The sequence below is a fragment of the Bos grunniens genome, chromosome 29 (assembly GCF_055505025.1).
Source record: "Bos grunniens cultivar Pamir isolate PY7600 chromosome 29, Bosgru_T2T1.0, whole genome shotgun sequence".
In the NCBI taxonomy this organism is placed as follows: Eukaryota; Metazoa; Chordata; class Mammalia; order Artiodactyla; family Bovidae; genus Bos; species Bos grunniens.
The window spans coordinates 7,640,648-7,667,875 of record NC_141193.1 but is presented as its reverse complement, the minus strand read 5'-3'; the positions used below and the strand labels follow the sequence as shown (position 1 = coordinate 7,667,875).

Sequence of the window (27,228 nt, the reverse complement as noted above, 5' to 3'; positions counted from 1 at the left end):
GCGCATGCGTGCGCCGTACAAAGCATTTGGCGGGTTTTTCCAGGCTACTCTGTTTTGCTCCCGTCACTGAGAAGTTCTGCAGTGGCTTTTAGGAAGCAGGACGTTCCAGGGGAGCGAACTTCTCAAGCTTTCTGTTTTCTTTCTCTAGGCGTTTGAGGGCTTCCAAAAAAAGAAGGAAATAGTGTTTCTCCGTGACTGACGACTGGGCCCTTCTGACCGCCTGAGGTCTTGGGCCATTTGGTCACTCCCCGCCTCAGGCCCTCGGAGGGTGAAAGGATCAGAGGGACCTCGTTCTGCTCATCGATCTCCAGGCTTGTGGGTTTCTTGGCGTCAGATCGGAGCTAGGGTGGGCCCGGCCCCGGTCCCCCTCCTGGGTCATCATGGCTGTGTCCGCCCAGCTCTTGGTGGAGGAGTTGCAGATCTTCGGCCTAGAATGCGAGGAGGCTGTGATTGAGAAATGTGAGTTCCTTGCCCCCTCTCTGGTCCCCAGCCCAGGTCCACCCCCTCCCTGCTCTATTCCGAGGTTCACCTCCCCTAGATGGGGCTTGTCGGTGTTTGTGAGATGAGTGAAACTGAGTTTGAAACTTTGAAATGCTCACAGGGTACTGCTTGGATCCCAACTGAAAAATAAGAATGTGAAGAATGGTTTTCAGTCAGCGCAGTTGCACAGAATTAGGAAAATGTTTAAAGCCCAACAGAAAAGCAAGAGATGTTGGGATTTTGAAATGCAGCTTTTTATTCCTGGCTCCTCCCTTTCCAGCCTACACCTTAACTTCTGCTGATCCATCACTTCTCATCAAAACTGTTGGTGGTCTGTGCAAATAAGAGTCCCTGTCCTGGGTTCCTAAAATTAAATTTTAGCTTTGCAAGGAACTTTAAGGAGCTTAGCAGCTGTTGCTGACAAAGTTTACAGGTGGAGAAACCTATTGTTGTTGTTGTTTAGAGGCTAGGTGTGTCAAAATGTTTTATGACCCCATGGACTATAGCCTGCAAGGCTCCTGTGTCCATGAGATTTTCCAGACAAGATACTGGAGTGGATTGCCATTTACTTTTCCAGGGGATCTTCCCAACCCAGGGATCGAACCCATGTCTGCTGCACTGCAGGCAGATTCTTTACCACTGAGCCACGGAGAAACAGATAAGGAGAGTTAATTGCCTGAGCTGGGCTGTGAACCAGATCTCCTGCGCCCACGTCCAGTAGTCCATTGTATTGGTGAGGCTCTAGGGCAGTGTCAGGAAGCAAACTCTCAGGAGGTGTGGAGTTACCGGTTTTAGAATCAGGATGATCAGGCATCTGCCTTTACCCTTCATCAGCACATTGAACTTCTTTTTTAATATAGAAAACCAGAATGCAAACGTTAATTTATGAGAGACTGGAATACTCTAAATTTTTATGTCCAGGGCATTCTCTTCCCAACAGGAGACTTGAATGAGAAGACCAATCATAGTCAGAAGTTTACTTGGTGAGCCTAGAGTCAAAACAAGAGAAATGAGTTGTGTGAACTAAGTTTGTAAAGGCTTCAATCCAAGATGCCTCCTGGTCCCATTTCGTGTAGGACCAAATTGGCCGTGATGTTGGAATTCTAGACTTGTGCTTCATGATTGCTAACCTCACCTGGACCTCAATATTGCCTGACATATCTTAGCATATTTCCCTGATCTGTTCACTCTGAGTCTCCTATGGGAGACATTCGTCACCTGGTCCTCCTTTGACAATCTTCTGTCCCATGCTCACTCTCAGCTGATGAACTTACTTTCTGTTTCCCTGAGAAAAATAGAAGGATCTGTGTCTATGCTATATTCCTTGCCTCCTCCCATTACAGTGAATAAATTCTCCATATTTCCAGCAAAAGCCACCCGCTCCACTTGAGTCTTGAATCCCATTCCTTCTCTCATCCTTAAGGACATCACTTCAGTAATTCTTCCCTTTCTTATTTTCTGTTTTCTCTCCGTAAGATATTTTTTCCTAGTAGCCTAGGAATGTGACTCTTACCCCAACCTCTAAGTACTCCATTGTTGCCCCATCCCACTCCAGTTATCTTCTCCCAGTTACAACAAATCTTCTCAGAACGATGGCCTCTTCTTCAGTTTTTCCTCTTTAAGCCCATTTCAGTCAGCTTTTTCATCCCCACCGCTTCACTGAAACTGCTCCTCCCAGGGTCACCAACGACCTTCACCTGGCCAAAGCCGCAGATGCGTTTTTCTGTCCGCCTTTGGATGAGCAGCAGCATGTGATGCCATTCATCCGGTCCTCTTCTTTAAAATGCATTTTCCTCTTAGCTGCTTGGACACTCCTCCTGGGTGTTCTAATGTGCATGCCACCACCTCTTAGCCTTTGCACATTCCTCTGCATTCTAAGCCCCAGCTCCTTGATGATCTCACCTGATCTCATGTGTTTGCTAGTGGTCCCCAGATTTATAACTCAGCCCAGACCTTTTGCCTGATCTGCAGGCCAGTCTGCCTCCCACATGTCTCCAGCTGGAAGTCTGATTGGCATCTCAGCCTCAGTGTCTGAAGCTAAGCTCCTGCTCCCTCTCCTCAGAGTTCCTCCTGCTGCCTCCCCATCTCAGTTCATAGTAACTGGCCCCTTCTAGATGCTCAGGCTAAACCCACAGCATCATCCTCATGACTTCCTCTCTTTACACCCCACATCCAGTCAGCAGATCCCAGGGGCTCTACCTTCAGGATGCTTCCAGTCTAGAGTCCAACCACTTCTCCCCTCCTCTACTGACACTGCCTTGACCCAAGCAACTGTCATCTCTCGCCATGGATTTTGCCATGGTTCTCTTCATTGGTCCCTGATTCCGCCCTTGTCCCCTTCAATCTGCTTAACACAGCAGCCAGGGTGACCCTGTTCATTGGAAGTCAGGTTGTGTTACTGTTCTATTCAAACCACCCAGTGATTTCTGAGCTTGCTCAGAATAGTTACAGGGGCCAGCAGTCTGCACCCCCTTTACCCTTTCAGCTTGTCTCTGTCTCCTCCTTCCTCTTTGCATCCCAGCCGTGGAGGTCTTGCTGCTCTTGCTTCTCCCTCAGGATCCTTGCCTGAAAGCTCTATCCCCTCAACACTGCCTGCCACACTCCTTTACTTCTTCCAAGTCTACTCAGATGTCATGCCCTCAATGAAGCCTTCCCTAATCACTGTGTTTAAAATTGCCAGCCCCCTGATCCCTCTCCAGGCTTTATTTTTTCTACAAAACACATTTAACCAGCTAACATACATTTTTTACTTATTTGGTTGTTTTCTGTCTCCTCTCCATAGTGAGCTGCGTGAGAACAAGGGTTTGTCTCTTTGTTATTCACTGCTATTAATATATCCTCGTGTCTAGAACAGTGCCTGTCCCTAGTAGGTGCTGAATAAATGACTATTGAATAAATAAAAGATTATTTTCACTTTTCAAGGTGAAAGCCACAAGAAATGAACTAAGTTCTTATGTGTCCAATTTCCCCCTACAGTGGTAGAATTGTGCATTCTGTATGGACAGAATGAAGAGGGAATGGCCAGCGAGCTTATAGCCTTCTGCACCAGCACACGTAAAGACTGCTTTACCTTAGAGACCCTGAATTCTTTTGAGCACGAGGTAAGAAGAAACTGTAGGCAAACTAATAATGTAAATTTCCGTGTCTGCTCTGTCGGAAGGTGGAGCACTGTATTGAGAAGAGTGTGTACCTTAGAATCAGACCTGGATCCCAGTCCCAAAGTGAGCTTGGACCAACTCTTTAATGACTCCTAACCTCAGTTTCCTCTTCAGTCAGTGGTCCCCATGATGTGTATATTTTATGGTTATTGAATGAATTGAGAATGGTTGTAAGTCCCTCCTAAAACTATGCTCAGCAGGTGGTAGTTTGTCAGCAAGTAATTGGTGTTAATATTAGAATTGTTACGTGTTGGAGAGAAACAGCGACAGGTTAAGTCTTTAGTCTATCATGTACATCTTCATTCTTCTTTTGAGGAATTTTATGTTTTCGATTATATTTCAAAATGCCCATTATTACCTCATGACTGTGGGAAACGCTTCCTCTATTACTTGACTATGGAATAATATATTCATTATCTTTTATTCCTCAGTTTCTGAGCAAAAGAGTGTCCAAAACCCGACATGGCGCCTCCAAGGACAAGGGGCTCAGGCACGCAGGAGCCAGAGACATTGTCTCCATACAAGAGCTGTATCCTTTTCTGCTCAAGGCCCTTGTATCAATCTACATATTGTATTTTATCATTTGTCTATAGTTGCATGTGTAAGTTAAGAGCAAGTAATAAGGGATCTCCCTGGTGGTCCAGTGGTTAAGACTCCGAGTTCCCAATGCAGGGGACGTGGATTCCATCTCTGGTCAGGAAACTAAAATCTGGCGTGCTACATGGCATGGCCTAAAAAAATTTTTTAAATAAATAAATAATTTTTTGAAAACCACAAAAAACATAAGAACAAACTCAAATTTAAAGTAATATACCTAGTATTCAGATTTCTTATTTGATCGATCCTTGCCTTAGATTTTGGGTGGAAGTTTATTGTTTCTCTTAACCAGTGTTTTTAGAATTGAAGTGGAGGAGGAAGAGGAGACCCTCTTGAACTCTTACACCACACCCTCTAAGGTGCGTGTACCCTGTTTGGAAATTGCATTCTACATGTAGCATTTTTTTTCTTTATTCTAAAAATATCAGCACAGCACTTGAAGTTCTGAAGGAGAAAATTAGCCACTCATACAGTTCCTACTCTATTTCCACGTATGCATCTTCCTTTCCGATCATGTGCGTAGATGATTTTACATGATGGCAGTCCTTGTGGACACATAGTTATCCTGCTGTCTTCAGTTAGCATATCATAAAATTTTGGTCAGTGTGATTTCCCCGTAATTGCTCTTTTTGGTGGGAGTCTCGTTTTGTATCGGGTGGAGGCCCTGTGACTGCTGCTTGTCCGGTTTATGTGTTGGATCCCGTGGTAAGAGGCGTAGAGCGGTGGAAGGGCACGGTCCTCAAAGCCTGAGTCAAAGGCATAAGTGACCTCGAGTGAGCTGCTTTTATCTCTCTGAGCTGCCATTTCCTTTCCTACATAATCAGGGTTCATTCATTCACTTACTGAGCAACTACTGTGAGCCAGACACTGGATGAACTGGTGAATGAAGCAGCCAAGGTTGTGCTCTGCCCTCAAGAAGCCAATAGCCAGCAGATAATACCCCGTGATATTATCTTGAATAATATCTTGAAGGGCTTGAAAACTAAATGAACATGTAAAGTGCCAAACCCAAAGCAATGTATTCAATAATCATAGTTAGTCTTTATGGAAAATGAATTTGTGGCAATCCTTAAACAAGGAGCAAGCCTTAATCTATCAAAGTAAATTACACTGTAACAAAGAAGATGATAAGGGAATTCCCTGGCAAGAACCTGGTGCTCTCACTGCCAGGGCCCTGGGTTCAGTCTCTGATCTGGGAACTAAGATCCCACAAGCCACGCTGCACGGCCCCCCACCCAAAAAAAAAAGAAGGAAGGAAAGGTGAGTCATTTAAATGTGCTTGTGGAGAGCAAAAAAGCTAAAATGTTCACAGCATCAGAGTTGTTCATATTTGGGAGGACTGACTCGTGGTAACTCAGCTCTCAGTAGACTGATACATAAATCAGATGCAAATTTACTTAATTTACTGTTGAAGTATACACATTTCCGATGGCTGAAATACCACATTGAGGACACCTCATTCCTGCTACAGAAGTACTCAGGAGGCTCGAACACAGATCAAAGTTTGGCCATGGAATCATAGCCAAGAGATGAGCTGAAATGAGTCAACAGTTTGAAATATGCATCTGGAGCTCAGAGGAGAGGCAGACTGGATCTGGGGTAGAAACAGGAAAAAGACTTGAACAGTGCCCAGCACGTGGGAACTCGGGCATCAGCGCAGCATGATGACAGGGTCAGAGCCCAGGGCTGGCCTTTCCCACCCAGACCAGTGCCAGGGGCAGGAGGGCCCATATTGCAGAGGTGAGTATGTCAGTGGTCTTAGCTTGTCACCATTAAATATTTAACTTGTGCAATGACAGCTACTCTTTTTTTATTTTAAAATATTTATTTATTTCTTTGTGCCAGGTCTTGGTTGCAGCATGTAGGATCTAGTTCCCCGAGCAGGGCCTGAACCCAGGCTCCCTCCATTGGGGGTGCAGAGTCTGAGCCACTGGACCACCAGGGAAGCCCCACCAGCTACTCTTGCCCCCGTGCTCACCATAAATCTTCGGGTTGTAGTCCGGCTCCCCACATGTCCCGCCTGACAGGGAAAGATGTGTCAGCCTGGGGATTTGAAGTTCCCGTGCTGCTGGCGTCATGCTTCTAATAAGTGGATAATCTGGCTATAACTTGGGTTCCTGTGTGCTGTGAGGATGAGCTCCCCCCAGGGTATGAGACTGCAGTCCCTCTGTATGTCTCGTTATGGGTGGATAACCCGGCCCGTAGTGTTAGCAGTGAGTCTCCTGAGCTTGCTTCGAGTGAGCACACCCCAGGGACGTCTCGAGCTGGTTTGCTGACACAGGTTTCACCACGTGGCTGAGGGCTGAGCCCGAAGGCTCTGCTCTTTCCTAGAGTCCTGTCCTCTTGCTTCATCCTGGGAGATGGACCTGGAGCTCTGTAGCCCCTATATATTAGAAGGATCTTCGGGAAAAATAGTTTGAGAAAAGCCTATTGAAACCATAAAATCTTTGCCATCGTTTGGCCCAGTAATCGCTCCTAGTAAGAATCTCTGGTAAGAAATCATCCAAATTCCAGGAAAAGCTACGTGTGTGATAGCACCTCAGTATTTGTTGTCTCCAGAAACAGATACACCCAACAATAGAGAAGTAGTTACGTAGACTATTATGTATCAATTCCATCCGCACAGCTACCAGAAAGGGTGAAGACTGACAAAGTAGGAGAAATGCTCAGAATTAATATAGAGCAAAAAAGTCAGTGTATACAATACTTCAATGAAGGATCATATTCAAACTAAGATTATAACTATTAGAATGTTTTCAATTGGAAAAATATTGAAATACTAGAAAGGAGTATTTTTAAATGGCTATTGTATAAGTGTGGTACATAAGGAAGGGTCCTTTTAAAATCTAGTTTCCATTCCAGCCACTTAAGGGTGGTTTCAAATCCTGCTTTCTCTATCCTTGCCTGTCTGTAGTCACCCCTGTAGGCAGCTTTGGTGGCATAACCTAAACCCGAAGCCAGGAGGAGCCCAAGGGCAGGGGAACGCCAGCCAACTAGCCGGCTGCCTGGTTTCCCTCCAGCGGAGGATTTTGTCTTTGCTCAGCCACAGTCCGTTGTCCCAGACTCTGGGGAGCAAGTGATCTCGGGATTTGCCAGTTTCACCCTCCACTCCAGGCATTTCTTTGGATTCTTCTTAATGAGCAAAACCACTCAGAAAACAAAACTGACCATCAGTGAGGCGTGTGCTAAATACTCTCCAAGTATGAGCTCACCCGTGTTATCTGCCTGGAGTCACTCCCTTCTTTAATTCTGAAAACGTGTGGTAGACTTTGCCAGAATAAATAGTAACATGGTCCCATCCCTTGACAGGAAAATGTGTCCGTGCAGGTTAAAACTGTGTGTGTAGCCAGACTCCCAGCTGCGGTGAAGCAGAGAGGTGGGGAAGGAAAGTGAGCACGCGAGCGATTTGACAGGACAGATCGCCTGCTTGGCAGTCCTGCGGGGGGATGTTGTTGGCATTTGTTTCATAGTTGCCTCCCAAATGGAGACAGCGTACTGCTGAGGACTGAATTACAGTTGCTGAAGTCTGAGATTCTGCTTGAAAGATGGGTTTCAGAAGAAACCCAGACCTGTGCGGTCTGTGCCCTTCATCCGGGCACGTCCTCCCTTTCTTCCTGAGGATATGCGCACTTCACTTAGCAACCTGGGTCTAGAGTGACTGGGCCCTTCTCCTGTTTTGCTTCTAGGGTTCTCAGAAGCGAACTATCACCACCCCAGAAACCCCCCTCACAAAGAGGAGTGTGTCTGCTCGGAGCCCCCATCAGCTCCTCTCACCATCAAGTTTCTCTCCAAGGTATGCATTCTGATAATTCAGCTGTCAGGCAGCAGGCCTGCCCTCCCCTCTCTCTGGTTACCTGGTGGAGGTAACCAGACACTACAGCCTGACTTAAGGAAGAGGGGTGGACGTTTCCCTCTGCAGTCGACTGGCTGGACGGCCGACTGCTCCCTCCCCTCCCCACCCTCATCCTGTGTGGAAAGTTACTGCTTCTTAGCTGTAGTTAAGGAAACTCACTTTCCACCCTCTTTTCTAGGGCTCATTTTCTAGCTCAGAAACTGATATCTCCTACCGAAAACAAACTGTCTATTCAGAAGTTGGGGAGCCTGTGAGTCTCTTGTCAGGAGGAGGCTAATAGGTTTCCACCTGCTTCTGTTAGTTCATGTGTTGTTGGTTTCTTTCTTTCTTCTTTTTTTTAGGTATTTATTCTTTAAAAAGAAAAGCACGTATCTTTGTTCATAATGTTGCGTAACCTGTTCTTTGTTCCTCACTCAGGTTACAACTAGTTGCTGAGTTTTCTTGTCCCTGAACCTACCCCAACTTCATTGGTATTTTATCCCTGCTGCCACTTCTGCACATAAATCCACAGGGATCACGTGTGACTTTTGGAAATCCATAAATGACACGTGTTCCATGAGAGAATTCCGTAGTGGGAGCTCTGCTGAGGAGAAGAAAGGGCTTTAGGTGCTGCCGCATCGGGATGGGGCAAAAGAACAGTGATGTGAACCAGTTAGGGCGACACTGGCTGCCGGGAGTCACTTCTAGACCAAGCAGAGCTTAAGACTTGCCAACCTAAGACTTTCTGTCACATCAGAAAGGAGGTGATAGGGACCTCCCTGGGAGTCCAGTGGTTAGAACTCAGCTCTTTCACTGCCGTAGTCCCAGGTTTGATCCCTGTCAGGGAACTAAGATCCCACAAGCCACTTGGCAGGGCCAAAACACACAAAAGAAAAAAAAAAAGGGAGCGCTAGCATTGTTCAAGATCAGAGCAGGTCAGATTCTTCTTTTTTTCTTCAATTTATTTATTTATTTGGCTCTGCCTAGTCTTAGTTGTCGGAGAAGGCAACGGCAACCCACTCCAGTACTCTTGCCTGGAAAACTGCATGGATGGAGGAGCCTGGTAGGCTGCAGTCCATGGGGTCGCTAAGAGTCGGGCACAACTGAGCGACTTCACTTTCACTTTTCATTTTCATGCATTGGAGAAGGAAATGGCAACCCACTCCAGTGTTCTTGCCTAGAGAATCCCAGGACGGCGGAGCCTGGTGGGCTGCAGTCTATGGGGTCGCACAGAGTCGGACACGACTGAAGCGACTTAGCTGCAGCAGCAGTCTTCGTTGCGGCATGTGGACTCTTTAGTTGTGGCATGTAGACTCTTGGTTGCAGCCTACAGGGTCTCGTTCCCCAACCAGAGGTTGAACCGGGCCCCCTGCATTGGGAGCACAGAGTCTTAGGCCCTGGACCACTGGGGAAGTCCCCTGAAAGATAGTGGATCCCGAGGGCAGATTTGACTTTGGTGTGGCCCACTCCTGCTTTCAGGAGTTTTCACCCTGGCTTCCGAATAGAACTTTCTAGACTTAGAAGGGCATCTTTGGATGCACAGAGATGGCTGGTTACAGAGTGGTTCTTGTAGGTGCCAGCACCATGGCAGCAGTTCTGTTCTCTCAACAAGCAAGACTTTGAAACTTGTAGATCTGTTTGCAGCAGACCCCGTGTGAGCATCTTCCTGGGTTAAAGGGCCGGCTGTAATGTGCACCTCACAGAGCTTCGTGCTTGGCGCAGTCGAGATGCCCTGCCTAGTCATTCTGTAATGCACGCTAGTAAAGCCGACATCAGAAACTGGCTTCGTAATTTATGAAAGTAACTTCTAAATTATTCAGGTGGAGGCAGCACTGGAGACAGAGGTCATTAGTCAGGCTCGTTTGCTGCAGCCTCTCTGCAAAGGAGGAACCGGCAGCACCCACTGGAACAGTGCCCACGTAGAACTGGCTCCCGCAGGGTTTCAGGGCATCAGATGAAGCCTGTTGTAAGCAGGCCTCTCGGTGCACTGTGTTCACAACCAAAGGCTTAGAGGACCTCGCTGTCCTCTAAGCAGATCAGCCACACTCGTGTGTCCCCGGAGGTGGACTTTATCAGCGAGTGAGGAGAAAGACGAGAACTTGCCGATTGAGACTTGGAGAATGGGAGTGTTTGTTCACTAGCTGACAGAATTCATTGCCTGTCCACCTCCAGAGACACTGGGGAAAGCTGATTCCCTTTCATTTAACTTCATTTTGTTACTGTTTCTACCTTGAACTGTATCATGAGGTGTTATGTGTACACAGAGCAACTTTCGGCTTATCCACAGTTGAGGCTCTAATGATATTCTAACAAATGCTAAAAATGCATAAGGAAGAAAATGGTACTTGAAACTGGCTCTTAATCAATTCAGAGTTTGGGTTTTGTTTTACTTTGTTAGTTTTAAGCCAGAAGAAGACCTTTTAAACTGTGTCTCTGTGTCTAAGCTTTTCTAAACACGTTTGGTATTCCTCAACCCCACTCATTCCTAAAATTCCTTAAAGGTCCAGAATGTCCAACCCCATTAAGCTGATTAGATTTATAAAATGTGAGGCCAGGCTGGCATGCCTCCAATCCCAAATTTCCAAGAGGTAACCTCATCTTAGACTCCTCTCCTTTTAGATGTGAACGCGGTAACTTTGATGTCTTTTGCTTCCAATCAGCGCTACTCCCCCTCAGAAATACAGCTCGAGAAGTAACCGGGGAGAAGTGGTTACCTCCTTTGGCTCGGCGCAGGGGGTGTCTTGGTCCGGGAGAGGAGGAGCTAGTCCCCTCAGCCTGAAGGTCTTGGGACATCCAGAGCCGCTCACCGGGAGCTACAAATACATGTTTCAGAAGCTCCCAGACATTCGAGAAGGTATTTGTTTTTCCCTTTGACATTCTGGAGGGTATAAAACCACCTGGAGGGGCTTGAATCAGTAACAAAGCGTCAGCTAGGCTGGTAGAACAAGTTCAAGGTTCCCTTTGATTGATAGATGTCCTCTGGGCGCCCCTATTAGGAAACGGATATGAGATGACCACTCTCAATAATTCTCCCAAATCACAAGCACTTTGCTAAGAAAAAGCACATAACCGTTTCCCAGTAACAACCACTTGAACTGTGTAGAGGAAGCCAATTAGAGTGTTAAAGGAAGCGGAGACATTTATGGCTTCTTCCTTGGAAAGACTGGAAGGCTCTTAGGGTTGTTCTTGGCTTCCCTGAAACCCCCCTGACCACCTGAGTAAGAGGCAGGCTGGGGAGGGATCCAGGCCGACTTTGGGACTGTGACCTCATCCGTGACCCCTCCCTCCCCCCGACCATGGCCAAATGGAAGGCCGGGTTCAGCAACCAAATATTGGGCAATTGGCTCGGGCTTGAGCAGCTTACAGACTGGCTGCTGTCCTTGGCACCCTGCCTGCTTCTGTGAAATGACTGACTTTAGTGTTTTACAAGGTGCTGTGTTTTCTCTGCTTGGCAAGTAAAATGTCTTAAACACGCTTTTTCCCTCTGGGATTTCAGTTCTGACCTGTAAGATAGAAGAACTTGGCAGTGAACTCAAGGAACATTACAAAATTGAGGCTTTTGCTCCTATTCTAGTCCCAGCACAGGTAAGAGTTGTTCTAATAGTCTTTCCTGATTGATACTGTTTTTTTAAATCAATGATGAAAAGTCAACCTCCAGCTTCCTTTTCACTAACTGTCTACCTTCTAGTTAGAACATCTACCTTGGATGAACTTGGTAAAATGGGTTATAAGTGCTGTCTGGTTTTGTGACCAGATTAAGTCATTTGCTTTGCACTTGGGTTAGAGCCTTGCGTGTAAACAAGATTGAGGGCCTTAAGCATTCAAGTGTCAGGATATGAGAACAGCAGCAAAGTGAGGATTTCCAGAAATGGTGACTCATGGTCTCTCCCCTTCTTTGGTCTCTGTCATCAGGGATCAGGTGCTGTGAATAATGTCCACGTCATACTTTAATCTAGCACGTGTACAGTGCTTTCTCTCTAGCATGTACGCTAAGGGGAGATGTGTTCTCCGAGTTTCTTTACGGCGCCTCTGTCACATATTTGCATTCAGAGGAGAATGGTCAGCTGGGGAAGATATGTAAAACCGTGTCATATAAAGAAGATTCGGGGGAGTTGGGAGGAAGTAGTGGAGGGGAGGCTGGGTTGTACAATCTCTTGGGGAAAGATTAGACTTCCTCGGTTTGCTCCCGGGAGTGAGAACAGGATAGAGGAAGCCACCGAGAGAGGAATTTCAGCTCAGTTTAATGAAGAACTTCCTGTTACAAGGCGGTATGGTGTGTGGTTAAAGGATATGGCCCTGGAGCCAAACATCTGGGCTTCAAACCCACACTTTGCCCACTGTTTGACGTTGATTAAATTATCTAACCTTTCAGCTGCTGGTTTTTCTCATGTCTAATATGGATGCAATAATAATATCCACCTCACAGTTATTGTGAGAGTTAAGTGAGTTGATACACATAAGCCTTTAGAACAGTGCCTGGTGTTCAGTGAGCCCAGTAAACCAGAGCTGTCATTAACCGTTATTCAGGAAATGGGTGAAGAAGGAAATGGCAACCCACTCCAGTATTCTTGCCTGGAAAAGTCAGTGGACGGAGGAGCCTGGCGGGCTGCAGTCCATGGGTTTACATGACTGAGCACGCATGCATGAGGAAGGTGGAGGGAGATGGATAGGTTGGTAGCGATAAGCTGGTAGAACTTAAAAAAAGAGAGAGAGATATGTGGTGAGTGGGCTGCCAGTGGGGATGGTGGGTTCGGGCGCAAGTTCCCCTTCACTGGAGATGCTGTGGCTCAGACAGCCACTTAGAGGGGCTGGGGCATTAGATGGTGGACGGGCTGGGTGCCCTTTAAGGGTCCTTTCACCCCTGGGAGCCAGTGATGATACTTGTGGTCGCCTCGGGCTCAAAGTGATGCGCCACCAAAAACATGAGTGCTGTTATTGGAGGGCTGTTTTGCTCTCCATCGGGCGGACCAGATTGTAAGCTCCTGTGTCCCAAAGACTGTTGTTCTCCTATGTATCTCGGTAGGAGCCCGTCACCCTGCTGGGCCAGATCGGCTGTGACAGCAACGGGAAGCTGAACCACAAGTCAGTGATTCTGGAGGGAGATTTGGAACATTCCTCAGGCGCTCAGATTCCAGTGGATCTATCTGAGCTCAAAGAATATTCTCTATTTCCTGGACAGGTGAGATCAGGGGTGTGTCTCCCCTCTGGATGCGGCTATGCTATTTGCTCCTGGTGTGTGTAGTGAACTGTGGCCAGGTGCCCCGCACTTTTGACCTCTGATGCCAAGAGGTGTAACTGGAGCTCAGGCACCAGAGCGGATGCCAGTGTGGGGGTTCCAATCCCCTGTGTGCTCCGACCTTGGCTCTGGGATCTGCTGCCAGGTTTCAACCCCAGCTCCACCCCGCAGGGCGGATGACTGTGGCGATGTTACTTAACCTCCCAAACCCAGAGTGTCCTGATCTGTGAAATGGAAATGATAATCCTCACCTTATAGGAATGTTGTAAAAATGAGATCACCATGTAAAGCGTAATTATTATTACACTAATATAACCCCCTTCATTTGTTTTCTAGAAAAACACCCCAAGCTTACAATTACAGAATGAGAGTAGCTGGACAGTACTTGTAACTCTATCACAGTAACTTCTTCCAGACCTCCTGTTGACCAAGTCTGTCTGCTGCCTGCCTTTCAGGTGGTGGTCATGGAAGGAATCAACACCACGGGTAGAAAACTTGTTGCCACCAGACTCTACGAGGTACAGTGTGTGGGCTTCTCTCCATCCTGGAGCCCATCCTCTGTAAAGGCCTGTTGATTCGCTTCTCAATTCTCTGTAGGGTATGACCTACTTCTAGGTCAGGGCTTAGCAAACTGCTCCCCTAAAGGGCCAGACGATACATATTTCAGACTCCACAGACTTGGTCTTCATACAATGTCAACTCTGCCATCGTAGCACAAAAGCAGGCACGAACAACCCATTATCCAAAAAGCGTGGCTGTGTGCCAGTGAAAGTTTACTTACAGCAACAGGCAGTAGCCAGATTGGCCGTAGCTTAGCAGCCCCTGCTCTGCGGTGACCCTCTGCCGGCTTCCAGGGGACGTGGAAGAAGTAGCAGCACCTGCCCTCCCAGGCAGGACACTGATCCTGCAGTCGCCCGTTTTGCTCCTGCTCTTTCCTGGGTGTGTTTTGAGTTTAGCCGTGACCTCATGCTACCGGATGTCTTGGCCACTCTGAGCAGTAGAGGAAAAGGGAAGGGGCATCAACTCTGTGGTCTTCCCTAATAGCTCAGCTGGTAAAGAGTCCACTTGCAATGCAGGAGACCCCGGTTCAATTCCTGGGTTGGGAAGATCTGCTGGAGAAGGGATAGGCTACCCACTCCAGTATTCTTGGACTTGCTTGGTGGCTCAGCTGGTAAAGAATCCATCTGCAGTGCTGGAGACCTGGGTTCGATCCCTGGGTTGGGAAGATCCCCTAGAGAAGGGAACAGCTACCCACGCTAGTATTCAGGCCTGGAGAATTCCATGGATTTTGTAGTCCATGGGGTCTCAAAGAGTCAGACACGACTGAGCGACTTCCACTTTCATCAACTCTGTGGGCTTTTCGCTCCAAGGAGCAAGACACCCACAAACAAGCCCCCATTCAGTGCCCACCCCGTTCCTGACCAGAGGCGGAACCTGGGGCAAAACCTCACCACAGTTTTCTCTCCTGTTTGAAGGGTGTGCCGCTCCCGTTCCATCAGCCCGATGAAGAGGATGGAGGTGAGCTAGACTTCCAAGGGTATTTTGCCAACAGTGCGGGTGGAGAGGGGTGGGCCAGGGTCTGGAGCACAGTTCCTCTGGCCCTGGGAAAGCTTCAGGAGCTGTGAGAGAACCATTCTGGAGCTCCAGGGCGACCGCAGATTCATGGGTTCACGGGCCCTTTGTGGAAGGCCAGGGGTCTGAGCCTGTGTGGCTGGTCAGCCTTACCTCCTGTGCTCTGATTCCACAAGAGCTGGCATTTCAAGACTAATGTTTAACAGGTGTTTGAAGGTTGCTTTGAAAAAGAAAAAAACCAGTGGAATTCCCTGGCTATCCAGTACTTAGGACCCCAAGCTCCCAATGCAGGGGCACAGGCTCCATTCCTGGTTGGGAAAGATCTTGCATGCCATGCGGCCAAAAAATGAAAGGGAAGGGGGAAGAAAAGGAAAAAAACAAGAAAAGGGTAAAGAGCACCAATTTAAAAAAGAATTCCTTTAAATGCCATGTGATATTCTGGACAAGGAAAGGGGACATTAGTGGAAAAACCAGTGACATTTAAATAAAGTCACGAGCTAACACTAACATACCAGTATTAATGCCTTCGTTTTGATGAATGTACCCTAGTTATGTAAGATGTTAGCATTAGCGGTTGCTGGGTGAAAGGTGTACATACGGGAACTCTGGACTCTGTTTGGGACATTTCTACAATTCTAAGGTTATTCCAAAAAGGAAACTGTATTTTAAAATTACACACATTTCTCAGGAAGCCTAGACCATCTTGGTAGCTAACCTAGATGAGAAAAGATGAACATTTCAGTAAACTTGGCTTCAGAACAATTCCAAGCATTTTTGTAAGCAGAGCAGTAGGCTGTTGAGGATTAGCAGGGAGATAGCTGATGCTAGCTGTATTGTCAACACCCCCTCCACGTTAATGTTGTGTGAGGTCATCCTTAGAGGCGGCCTGGAATTGGGAGCAAGATTTAGGAGTTTATGACCTTGCACATTCTCTCAGGAAGTAAGTGTTTATGGAAACTGGAGTGCTGGTGTTGAATCAAGTTCAGGTAGCAAAGGGGACACACAGGGCTGAACTGCCCGGAGCCGGAGCTACGCCATGGAAATCTTTGGAAGCAATTGAATAAGTTGCTTTTGTTTTGTTAATAGTCATTTATTTATTTGGCTGCACTGGGGCTGCATTGTGGCATGCCGACCCTAGTTCCCTGACCAGGGATCGAACCTGAATTTCCTGCACTGGGAGTGTAGAATCTTAACTGCTGGAAGTCCCTGAAAAAGTTGTTAATAGACATTTTGTGAGCAAGGTGTTGGGCTCAACACCTGGGTGTGGAGACACAGAATACATGGACCTGGCCCCGGGCGCTCACCGTTTACCTGGGGCCGGCGTCTCCCGGGCGCCTTGGAACTGAATGTAGCTTTGTCGCCTCCCCTCTGCACAGCACCAGTATTACTCTCCTCCTTGAATTCTCTATCTCAGTTCAGTTACTGCTACGCTCGACTAACAGTGGCCCTCATTCCTGGAATATATTCCTGAACATACGACTTTATATGGCAAAAGGGACTTTGCAGGTGTGACTAAGTTAAGGCTCTCGAGATGGGGGTTGTCCAGGTGGGCTCAGTGTAACCACAAGGGTCCTTATAAGGAAGGGCGGGAGAAGGCGGGTCACAGAGATGGACATGTCAGGTTCTGGCTTTGAAGATGGAGGAGGGGCCGTGGGCCAAGGATGCAGGCAGCTCTGGAAGCTGGAAGGGGCCAGGAAAGGATTCTCCCCAGAGCCTCCAGAAGGAATGCTGCCCTGCCCACACCTTGATTTTAGGACCTCCGACCTCTTGGACTGTAAGATAACAAATGTGTATTGTTTTAAGCCACCAAGTTTGTGGTAGTTTGTTACCAAAACCATAAGAAGCTAATAAAGCTGCCTGTTAAGAAGTCAAGGATCATTGGCTTTGTTGTAAGCTACAGAACCTGGTTCAGACTAACTTAAGAGAATTTGTTAGGGGAAACTCAGGTAGCACACAGCCCGGACAATGGCCGGAACAGGCTTACAGCCCGGATCACGGCTCAGCAACGCCAGGTGTCCAGGTAGCAGGGAGTCCTGGGCTGCACTGACCAGGCACCTCAGCTGGATGGGTCAGTGCCCGTCTTTTTTCTGTCCTTGCATAGTTCACCTTGAGATTCTGGAATCCAGAGGAGAGAGTAGATGGCTTAAGCCAGTACATGCCTGCTGCTCTTTGGCTGGGGAGGACGGTGCACCTAACTTACATCTCCATAGGGCAGCCGGTGGAGGGGAGAGGACCTTATGGACGCCAAGGCGGATTCTCTAAAAGGAAAGCAGATGCTTTGAGGAAAAGGGCACCCCGAAACAAGGCCCTGCACCCCATAACACGAGAGTCTCCCGTCCCAAGCCTTGCCCCCTAGCTGGTCTTCCCGGACCCCTCGATGTACCAAATTCTCCAGCTGCTCTCAACACTGATGGTCCCTCCCACTGAGCTCGCAAACCTCAGTGCTGTTGGGGACCTGCCTTGCCCGGGCTCCCGAAAAACTCTGCTCTCAAGTGTAAGCAAAGTCACAAAAAGACAAATACCACATGATTCCCCTTAGATGACGTTCCTAGAGCCGTCAGAATCATAGAGGTGGTTGCCAGGGACTGGGGGAGGGGGAGCAGGGAGTTAGTGTTTAACGGGTGCGGAGTTTCATTTTTACGAGATAGAAAGAGCTGTGGAGATGGAAGGTGGTGACAATTGCACAACATTATGGATTTATCTAATACCACTCCAGTGTTCTTGCTTGGAGAATCCCAGGGACAGAATAGCCTGCTGGGCTGCCAGCTATGGGATCGCACAGTCGTACATGACTGAAGCGACTTTGCAGCAGCAGCAGCAATACCACTGAAATGTTGGCTTAAACATGGCTGTGATCAGGAGGGATTTCCCTGGTGGTCCAGTGGTTACACTCCGAGTTTTCACTGCTGAGGGCACAGGTTCGATCCCTGGTCAGGAAACCAAGGTCCTGAGACCCACGCAGCACGTCCCCCCGCCCCCCAAAAAAGTTGAGTTTTGTGTTGTATATATTTTACCACCCAAAAAAAAAAGTTAAGAGGAAAACCACGTAAGCAAACGTCACTTTGATCAATTCTCTCATGACTCCCACCTTCCTCCCATCGTCTCTGGAGTTCTGGTTGCTTGCACACTTGCCTGTCTGTGCAGCTCATGGAGGACTCTTTGAGGGCAGGGTGAGGTCTCATTCCTTTCAATCCCCAGAGTTGCACATGTGGGACTCTTAATTGAGTCCCGAGGCTTCTTGCCCTCATTGTCCTTTCTCCCACCATCCCAGCATCTTCTCATCAACACCTTAACAATCCTTTCCGGCTTAGATTCTGAGCAGTTCATGGTCCTGGTAGCCTGTGGGCCGTACACCACATCTGACAGCATCACCTTTGACCCCCTGCTCGACCTGATCACCATCATCAACCGCGACCGACCGGACGTCTGCATCCTGGTAGGGCCCCTCCGGGGACAGTTCACCTAGGGAGGCACCGAAGGGAGAATGGGGTGGGCGTAATCTTAGAAAAAGGTCTGATGAGGTTCTAAATTTTTAGGAAGAGTGTCAAACTCTCCTCCTTCTTAAAAGTATTTCTGAGTTCTTGGTCTCCCTCTTTGGCGAGGTGTGTGTGGTCTTTGTTTTAATGTTTGTTTATCTGGCTGCACCGGGTCTTAGTTGTGGTGCGTGGGGTCTCTGATCTTCGTTGCAGCATGCAAGATCTTTAGCTGTGGCGTGTGAAATCTAGTTCCCTGACCAGGGATAGAACTCGGGCCCCCTGTGTCGGGAGCAGAGTCTTAGCCCCTGGCCCACCAGGGAGTCCCTTTGTGTGCATGGTCGTAATCAAAAAGCCCAAGGGGTTTGCCACCTGCACTGACTTTTCAGTATTTCACCTCTTGTCTAATTACTCCCATTTGTGGACTCATCTCTTTTGAAAGCCCAGAGTACTGCTTCTTGGAGGTAGACTGCCCTTGCTGGGTTGAAGGGGGAACAAAACCCAGCATTATAGGAGGCAAAGCAGCTAGTGACGGCCCAGTGCCTGGCCATCCAGGAGGCTGTGTCCTTCTGCCTGTGATATGGCTGGGCACCATCCCACCCCCGCCACCTGCCACCTGTCCCAGCCTGTACAGGCAGCCTTGGAGGGAGAGATGGACCCTGGGCAAAGAACTGCTAGGATCGGGTGTGTGAGGGTACTCAGAGGCATGTGCAATTCTGATGTGTTCTTTTGGTACCTTCGTTTCTGCAGTTTGGCCCTTTCCTGGACGCTAAGCATGAACAGGTTGAGGTAAGTGGCTGGGGCTGGAGTCAGGGAGAGACTGGGTACTCGCATTCAGTCAAGGCCTCACTGTTACTTTCATTTCTTGGAGTTTATCCTGCATTTGTAACAGCCTAAATGAATCCCTGTGGCTGATCAGAAAAACATGATTGCAGGGCAAGTCTAATAAAGGTACTGAATGTGAGGGCTTCATTTCACCAGAGTACAGAGCCATCTGGAAGCTGGGGCGGGTGGGGGAGGGGATCCAAATATCTGAGTCCTGGTCCCCTTCGTGTACACGTATGGCTCTGGGGCAGGAGGGTGGGGGAGGTGCCCGTGGTCCCCCGGAGCTGTGCCTGTGAAAGCCCTTTGCTGGCTGCGACAGCTCTGGGCCCTGAGTGTCACTGTCCTTTGAACTTAACACACAAATGGCCCTTCTGGAGGGGTTTCTTTGTTTTTTGTTTTTTTTTTTAAATTTTCAACTGCTGGGTCTTCACTGCAGGCGAGCTCTTCTCTAGCTGGGCAAGTAGGGGCTACTCTTCAGTTTCGGCGTGCAGGCGTCTCGTTGCAGTGGCTTCTCTTGTTGCGGAGCATGGACTCTAGGGCATGCAGGCTTTAGTGGCTGCGGCACGTGGGCTCAGTCGTCGCAGTTCCTGCACTCTAAAAGCACAGGCTCAGTAGTTGTGGCACAGGCTCCGTTGCTCCTCGGCATGTGGGATCTTCCCAGACCAGGGATCTCCTGCATTGGCAGGTGAATCCCTTACCCCTGGGCCAGCAGGGAAGCCCTCTCAGGTTTACCAGCCACAGCAAAGGCTTCAAAGCTCGTCCTACTCCCCTCGGCTCACTTTCAGGACTGATTCTTCCCTGACCTCCTTGCCTGCTCCCAACTAGACTCAGTTCTCAAAAAGACAGAGACCTTTGTCTCGTGTATCTTTGCATCTCCTTCAGCTCCTCACCCAGCATCTGCCCCCAGGGCCGTCTGACCAGCGCTCTACAAGTGAACAGACACCAAACATTCACCCTGTAAATCTCCTTTCTTTTCTTGCAGAGCTGTCTGCTGACGAGCTCATTTGAAGATGTTTTCAAGCAATGTCTCCGAACAATTATTGAAGGAACACGAAGGTCAGCATTCAAAATACTGGGCAGAACCTTACATTTCCTGAGTTTCTCCAGGGCTCCCCGTTAGTGCTGAAACCGTTCAGAAGTCGTGGTAGTTCGCATCCTTGTATCCTTTTGAACTGCAGAGATCAGCTAGAACCCTTGCACTTCAAGCGCGCCGACCCTGAGTGAAGAGGCATCTTTGTAAAAACAGAGATAAACACACTGGAAAGGACAAGGCTGCCCAGACTCGCTCTTCCCTGGCTCTTTCTGCATTTCCTTCCTTTTCTCACTCCCTTTTGTAGAAATTCATGTTCCCTGGGAATCTTCCCGGGGTGGGGCTGGGGAGTGTTTGATGGCTTACAGCACAGAGTCCCAGGGGGCCTAACATCTCCTGTGAGTGAGAGTTGGGGGGTGAGCCCAAGTCCTTCCCCAAGTCAGTGCTTCGCTGGTTTCACGGCGCCCCGCGACAGCTCGTACGTGGGTGGGGACGCATGAGGGTGGGGATTTTGAACCCTTGCCACGGACTGGAGGGATGGGACTGGGAAAGGTCATAGCGGTGATGAGGGCTGGGCAGTTCTAATTTGAGAGAAAAGTCGCTATTCCAGGAAGAGCCTAAGCTAGAAGTAGAAAGTTTTTCTGGAAGCTGACACCCCCATTTCCTGTCGCTCCCCTCCAGTGCCCGGGTTCGAGAGAAGCTGCTCTTGGTGGTGGATCTCCTCCTCCGGGGATCTGCCTGCCAGGAGCTGAGCTCATCGAAAACAAACATTCCTGAGGCTAAGTGTAAAATACGTCTGGAACAAGGGTGGTTTTTGAAACAAGATGTATAGTCTTTCGCCCTTGGCGGTGAGAACTGATCCCAGCAATGATTAGTTGTCATTCTACCTTCTCATCCCAGCAGGGTAGGCCTCTCGGACTGGGGGAGAACCCCAACCGACCCCAGAATCGGGGGGCTCGGATCGTGCGGTGTGACAGCCTGCAGCTGGGCCTGCCACTCCCTTCTCCCTCCCCCACTCCAAGTGACACGACAGGTGTCTTCCCTCTGCACCCCCAGGGTTGTTGGGACCCTGAATGAGTTTGTCAGACCTGGAGGCTCCTCAGGAGATAAGTCCCTGAAAACCAGGGGCAGGCCTGGTGTCCCTGTTTTGTCAGCCCTTGGGTCCCCTCCGGGATAGGCAGGGACCGCCCCGCACGCCAGCCGGGTGCTTTCCCTTTGAGATGGGGTTGTTTTTGGTTCCTCACCCCATGTGGTATTGACAGCAGTGCCACACAAAGAACAGACCGGGCATTGTTGCCCTGGGGGTGAGCTCCCAGCACCACCAGGCACTTTCATCTGCAGCCAGAGTGCGCCTCGGGGAGAGGGGCTGCCCACCCTCCCCAAACAGTATAAAAATGGCCCTCTTTGGGGGGATTTATTTTTACTCTGAGGGGTCAGCAGTACAGAGCACTGAGCCCATTTATCAGTGAAAACCAGAGCCCATGAGGAAGTGCCGCCTCCCTCCCGGGAGCCCAGCAGAGCCCCGGAGCTTGAGGGAGCGGCTGCGAGGCCCGGCCCACCATGATGTGTGAAGTTGTGCAATGCTCAGCATAGTTGGAATTTTCTCGCGGATCCCTCCCCCTACAACCCGTGTATAACTCAGAGCAGGAGGCCCGTTTCCTCCTTAACTGTTGCTCTGCCAGCTCCTGCGAGGAAACAGAGCAAGTCCACGTCTTAACAGCGGCCGGCTGCACCTCTGCTCTTTGTGTCCATCACACACTGAGCCCCGGGGGTCTGGAACACACACTGTCCCCTCCAGGCCACCCCTCGCTCGTTTGCCAGGCTTCAGCACCCAAATTGGTAGTCTTGGATAATCACAGGGAACTTCTCAGTGGCAAAGGGACAGTAACTCATTTGCAGAGCACCCTTGGTCTCGAGGTTCAGATTTTCCGCTGCAGAAGTGTCGGCTCACGCTTTGAGCAGGCGTGACAAACAAGTGGCACGTGTGTGAGCATCAGCAGCACCTTTATCCCTTGTGAGAGGCAGCTGTGTCCCTATACCTGCACAGGTGGGTACCTGCCTGTGCCCACCTTTGGGAAGCCTTCTCGTCTTAAGCAAGAGAGGGCGCTAGAAGTGAAAGCTAGTGGTGGGTGTTGTTCAGTGGCTAAGTTGTTAACGTTTCTTGTGGTCCCATGGACTGTAGCCTGCCGGGCTCCTCCGTCCATGGGATTCCCCAGGCACGGATGCTGGAGACGCAAGAGAAACAGGTTCAATTCCTGGTAGGGAAGATCCCCTGGAATAGGAAATGGCAACCTGCTCTAGTATTCTTGCCTGGGAAATCCCATAGACAGAGGAAACTGGCGAGTCCATGGGGTCACAAAGAGTCGGACATGACTGAGCAACTGAGCATGCACAGGGATCGAACCTGAATCTCCTGCTTGGCAAGTGGATTCTTCACCACTGAGCCACCAGAGAAGCCCAGCGGATGTCAGATATGCCTCCAAAATAACACCTTCCACCTTAGGCCCCTCTGCCAAGGACAGCGAGGGAATCAAGGACGTGGGTTTTTTCCCTCTTCTCTTGTGTGGCTGGAGAGGATAAGGCGTCGGCCCCTAGAGTTTCGGGGTTTCTCTTCCCTTCTGTGTTATAAGCCTCCACAGAGGGAAGTCTGTCATCTCTGCTCCTACTGTTGCTGGTAGATCTCTCTTTCGTGTTTGTCAGACCGTCAGCTGAGGAATAAAAACCAGCCCTGGTTCCCTGTGTGAGGCGGAGGGGCAGGGAAGGGGCATGGGCTCTGGGAGAATGCACCATCTCTCCCCTTCCTGGATCCAGTCTGCCTACCTGGTCCCTCCCGAGGGAAGAGCCCCCAGTCAGGGAGGCAACTGGACACCTAAAAGCCACATCTGTTCACCCAGTGTGAAGAGTCAGAACTTTGGCTTCAGCTCTTGGTCTGAGGAAGGTGAAGATGTCTCAGTCTCTCAGCTGTGTCCGACTCTCCAAACCCGTGGACTTCAGCCCTCTAGGCTCCTCTGTCCATGGAATTCTCCAGATAAGAATACTGGAGTGGGTTGCCATTCCCTTCTCCAGGGGATCTTCCCAACCCGGGAATCGAACCCGGGTCTCCTACATGGCAGGCAGATTCTTTACCACTGCGCCATCTGGGCTCTGAGGATTTCTGGTCACATCCTTGTCCTTCCTGGTTTTCTAGATCTCTGTCTCGTCTTCCCTTTTTCTGCCGGTCATCCTCTTCCTCTCTCAGTAGAACATGATGCGGAGCTGCGAGAAAACATGTCCTGAGCCCGTCGAGGTGGTCGTGTGATAGAACAGCCCGTCTCTCACACCCAGTACCCCATGGGGAAACAGCAGCCCCTCCTCATGGAAGAGCTCTGTTTGAGCATCTCCCTTAGAAGCAGGCTCTTGTCTGAGGCCCTGACACTTGGAATCTGTCACCCGGCTATGAGCTGTGTTCATCTTCCTTCTTCTGACATGTTTTTTTTGCAAACCAGCTCCGGCTCCCACCTCATCATCGTCCCGTCGCTGAGAGACGTGCACCACGAGCCCGTGTACCCACAGCCTCCCTTCAGCTGCTCCGACCTGCTTCGAGAGGACAAAAAGGTACACGCGTCCCCTCCGTAACAGCAGGCAGCCGAGTGCAACGTGCCGGTGGCGACCACCCAGCTCCATCTGGAAGTGGAGGGTGGGGAGATGGAGGGCCTGACTCTCAGCTTCTCTTTATCATAAGCACATGTGTTATGTACTGTGTGTTGGACTTTCCGTGGTCTCCCCAGCCCTCTGGATCCCCCACTTTCCCAGAGGAGAAGTTTCTAACTGCGACACACTAACACCTGCCCCGCCCTTCTCGTTCCAGCGAGTGAGGCTCGTGTCCGAGCCCTGCACCCTTTCCATCAACGGAGTGATCTTTGGTTTGACATCCACCGACCTGCTGTTCCACATGGGGGCCGAGGAGATCAGTAGGTGAGAAGGGGCTTCCAGTTCCACGGGCAGTTTCTGGCCCTCTGGACCCTGGTCCTGTCCTTGGCCAAAGGCCTGCTGGGCAGAGTCTTAAACGGGCAGTCCCTAGAGCAGCACTTTCTGCCAAACCCTTTGGCCACTGAGTTTCTCTGCACCCACAGGGGGCGGCGGGACACGCATGTGTCTGTTACCATTTGTCTGCAGTGTTTGAGGCCCTGCGGGGTCCCTTCCATCCTATCTTTGCCCCTAATTTCTAGTCATAGACATTCATCTACTTTGCTTCCTTCGCCACATGTGTGACCTAAACAAGCTGTCCATGCGCATGGGGTGACTGTATTTACCCTGGAGGGTATTCCCCCTCCCAGAACAAGGTATTACTCTGCAGGGGATCAGATGCTACCGGGTCTGTTGAGCTGAGGCTCAGCGGTTCAGTTCTTCCATCACCTGTGATGGGAAGGAGTGTGGAGCCATTCGTGTGTTAGGCGAGATGGGTGTGTGCAGGTTGGCTCTGGTTGGAGGTGCAAGGGTCACCCAGCTACAGCTGGCCCCTCGAGGGGCAGACCCCACGTGCTCTCGCACGGTGTGGGGCTGATGACGGCCTGCCTGGGCCTGATCACAAGGAGTTCCCGCTCTTCCCCTTCTCAACCCAGTGTCCTGCTCAACAGACCGAGCTGTTTACAGATACGTCTTTAAACTTCCCCAGAGGCAACTTCCTGTCACACACCTTGGCCACATCACTTCTCTCTAGTTTAAGAAATCCTCCCCAAAGAGAAACAGGTGCCGAGAGACAAGTTTCCACATTCCGTTTCTTGCTTTTCTTCCTTCTGCAGTTCTTCTGGAACTTCAGACCGGTTCAGCCGAATTCTTAGACACATCCTGACCCAGCGGAGGTGAGCCCGCCCGGTGGGGCACCTGCCCGTGCCCGGGGTGCTTTGGAGTCACAGAGCTCGGACAGATTTGACTTCAAGAACCTTCCCAGTGGACGTGAAAGTTGCTCAGTCGTGTCCAACTCTTTGCAACCCCATGGACAGCAAGGAGATCAAACCAGTCAATCCTAGAGGAAATCAACCCTGAATATTCATTGGAAGGACTAATGCTGAAGCTGAAGCTCCAATCCTTTGGCCAGGCCACCTGATGCAAAGAGCCAACACATTGGAAAAGACCCTGATGCTGGGAGAGATTGAGGGCAGAAGGAAAAGGGGCAACAGGGAATAAGAGGGTTGGATGGCATCACCGACTCAGTTGACATGAGTTTGAGCAAATTCCTGGAGATGGTGAAGGACAGGGAAGCCTGGCCTGTGCAGTCCCTGGAGTCACAAAGAGTCAGACACGACTTAGCAACTGGACAACAACAGCCTTCCCTAGGCCCCACCAGGGAGCTCCCTCCTGGCATGACAGGCCTGCTCTGTCCCCCAGATACAGAGGCGGGGAGAGGCAGGGTGTGACAGCGTGGAAACCAGCGGCAGAGAAGGAGTCCATCTGGGGACGGCTCCCGAGTCCGCTGCTGCTGACTCTCTCTTCCTCTCTGCAGCTACTACCCGCTCTACCCACCCCAGGAGGACATGGCCATCGACTACGAGAACTTCTACCTCTACGCTCAGCTGCCCGTCACCCCCGACGTCTTCATAGCCCCATCAGAGCTGAGATACTTCGTGAAGGTGGGTTTGAACTCAGCCATTTCCCAGCAATGCCGGAACCAGTTCCCTTCTGGAGCCCTGGCACTTAACTCCTCTCGGGTCTGCTGGTGGGGACAGTGGCCTCGTTCCTTTGGGGGAGGGGTAGGAGTAGAAAACAAATCTGTTAGTATAATGCTTAAGTGATGCGCCCTTGCTGCCCACTGCCACCACCCCACCCCACCCACGGCATGGCGCTCAGGCAGCCCAGCCTGGAAGCCCCGGAGGCAGCTAGGAAGGCCCTCGAACCACGGTTCTCACCCATGGCCACCTCGGGTGACCTGGGCTTGCCTGTCCCCTCCCTGAATTCTGAGATGAGCTCCCAGCAGCTCTTGGGCACGTTCAGGTTCGGGCTCTCGTGGGGGAATGTACCCCATCAACCTCCTCTTGCCAAAGCAGAGCCAGTCCAACCTCAGGAGGTAAACCTTTCACGCTGTGAAACCAATAGAGCAAGTTTGTCTCCACGTTTGGGAATTGGCTGAGTCACCTTCTTTATTTTGTTTTGGAGACACAAGAGGGACTCAGAGTTTTCTGTAATAAATTAACACATTGGCCCGAAGATGGTTTTCGTCTGCCTTTGTTTCCAGTTTCTATAACATCCTCTGGGGCTGAACCCCTAGATGAGTCCAGCTTCTTCACATCCATGCCCATGGTTTCAGCCTTTCCAGACCCACAGTCACTCTTTCCTCCCCTCCAGGACATCCTCGGCTGCGTCTGTGTGAACCCGGGGCGCCTCACCAAAGGCCAGGTGGGGGGCACCTTCGGCCGACTCTACCTCAGGAGGCAGACCGCAGGCGGCGAGGGGCGGCAGAGTCCGTGTGCTGCCGCCCAGGTGGTCAGGATCTGAGCCGCTGTCCTTCGTCAGCCCCGTCGCGCAGGCCTCACAGACGTCGGGACTGGGAGTAGCCCTCTGACAGGGTCCCAGCAGTGGAAGGGGCAGGGGCCCTGCGGGAAGGCCTCGGGCAGCTGGTCCCCACCCCTGAGTCCAGCTTCTCTGGAAGAAAACTGTTGTTTCTTCCTGGACACTTAGAGTCCAGAGAGAACTGGCCGTGGGTGCAGCACGCTCAGGAAGGTCAAGGCTTTACGATTTTGTATATGAGTCAGACAGGAAAACAACTTTTGGAGAAATAGAATAAATTCTGTAACTTCTGCGTTGAATCTGTCTTCCACTCCTTCTTTTTCCTGGTAGTGAACAAAGAATGTTGCCTCCTCGACCTCTGTCCAGAGAAGCAGAGCGTCTGTCATGCTGAGTTTCCGCCCAGCCCCAGCTCTGACCCTCTGAGGCCCCCATGGCCTCTGCTGAGGAGGCGCTGGGTTCGGCCGAGGAGCGTGCAGCTGGCTGCATGCCGGGCCCGCCAGGCGCGGTCCTCTCGGGCCCAACGTGGTCCTGGCCCGACCCCT

The 27,228-nt window shown here is 50.2% G+C and overlaps 1 protein-coding gene across 1 annotated transcript; it reads left to right on the top strand.

Annotated features, from left to right (window-relative positions):
• On the top strand, window positions 1-26,985 carry POLA2 (DNA polymerase alpha 2, accessory subunit). Its single transcript, XM_086384917.1, has 18 exons — window positions 1-459; window positions 3,457-3,581; window positions 4,070-4,167; window positions 4,537-4,594; window positions 7,922-8,028; window positions 10,728-10,921; window positions 11,564-11,652; window positions 13,091-13,246; window positions 13,759-13,821; window positions 14,779-14,821; window positions 18,187-18,311; window positions 19,099-19,137; window positions 20,156-20,229; window positions 23,689-23,797; window positions 24,051-24,157; window positions 24,985-25,044; window positions 25,686-25,812; window positions 26,525-26,985. The coding sequence occupies exons 1-18, from the start codon at window positions 381-383 to the stop codon at window positions 26,672-26,674; spliced, it is 1,803 nt and encodes a 600-aa protein (XP_086241043.1). The 5' UTR covers window positions 1-380; the 3' UTR covers window positions 26,675-26,985.
• The last annotated feature ends 243 nt before the right edge of the window (window positions 26,986-27,228 follow it).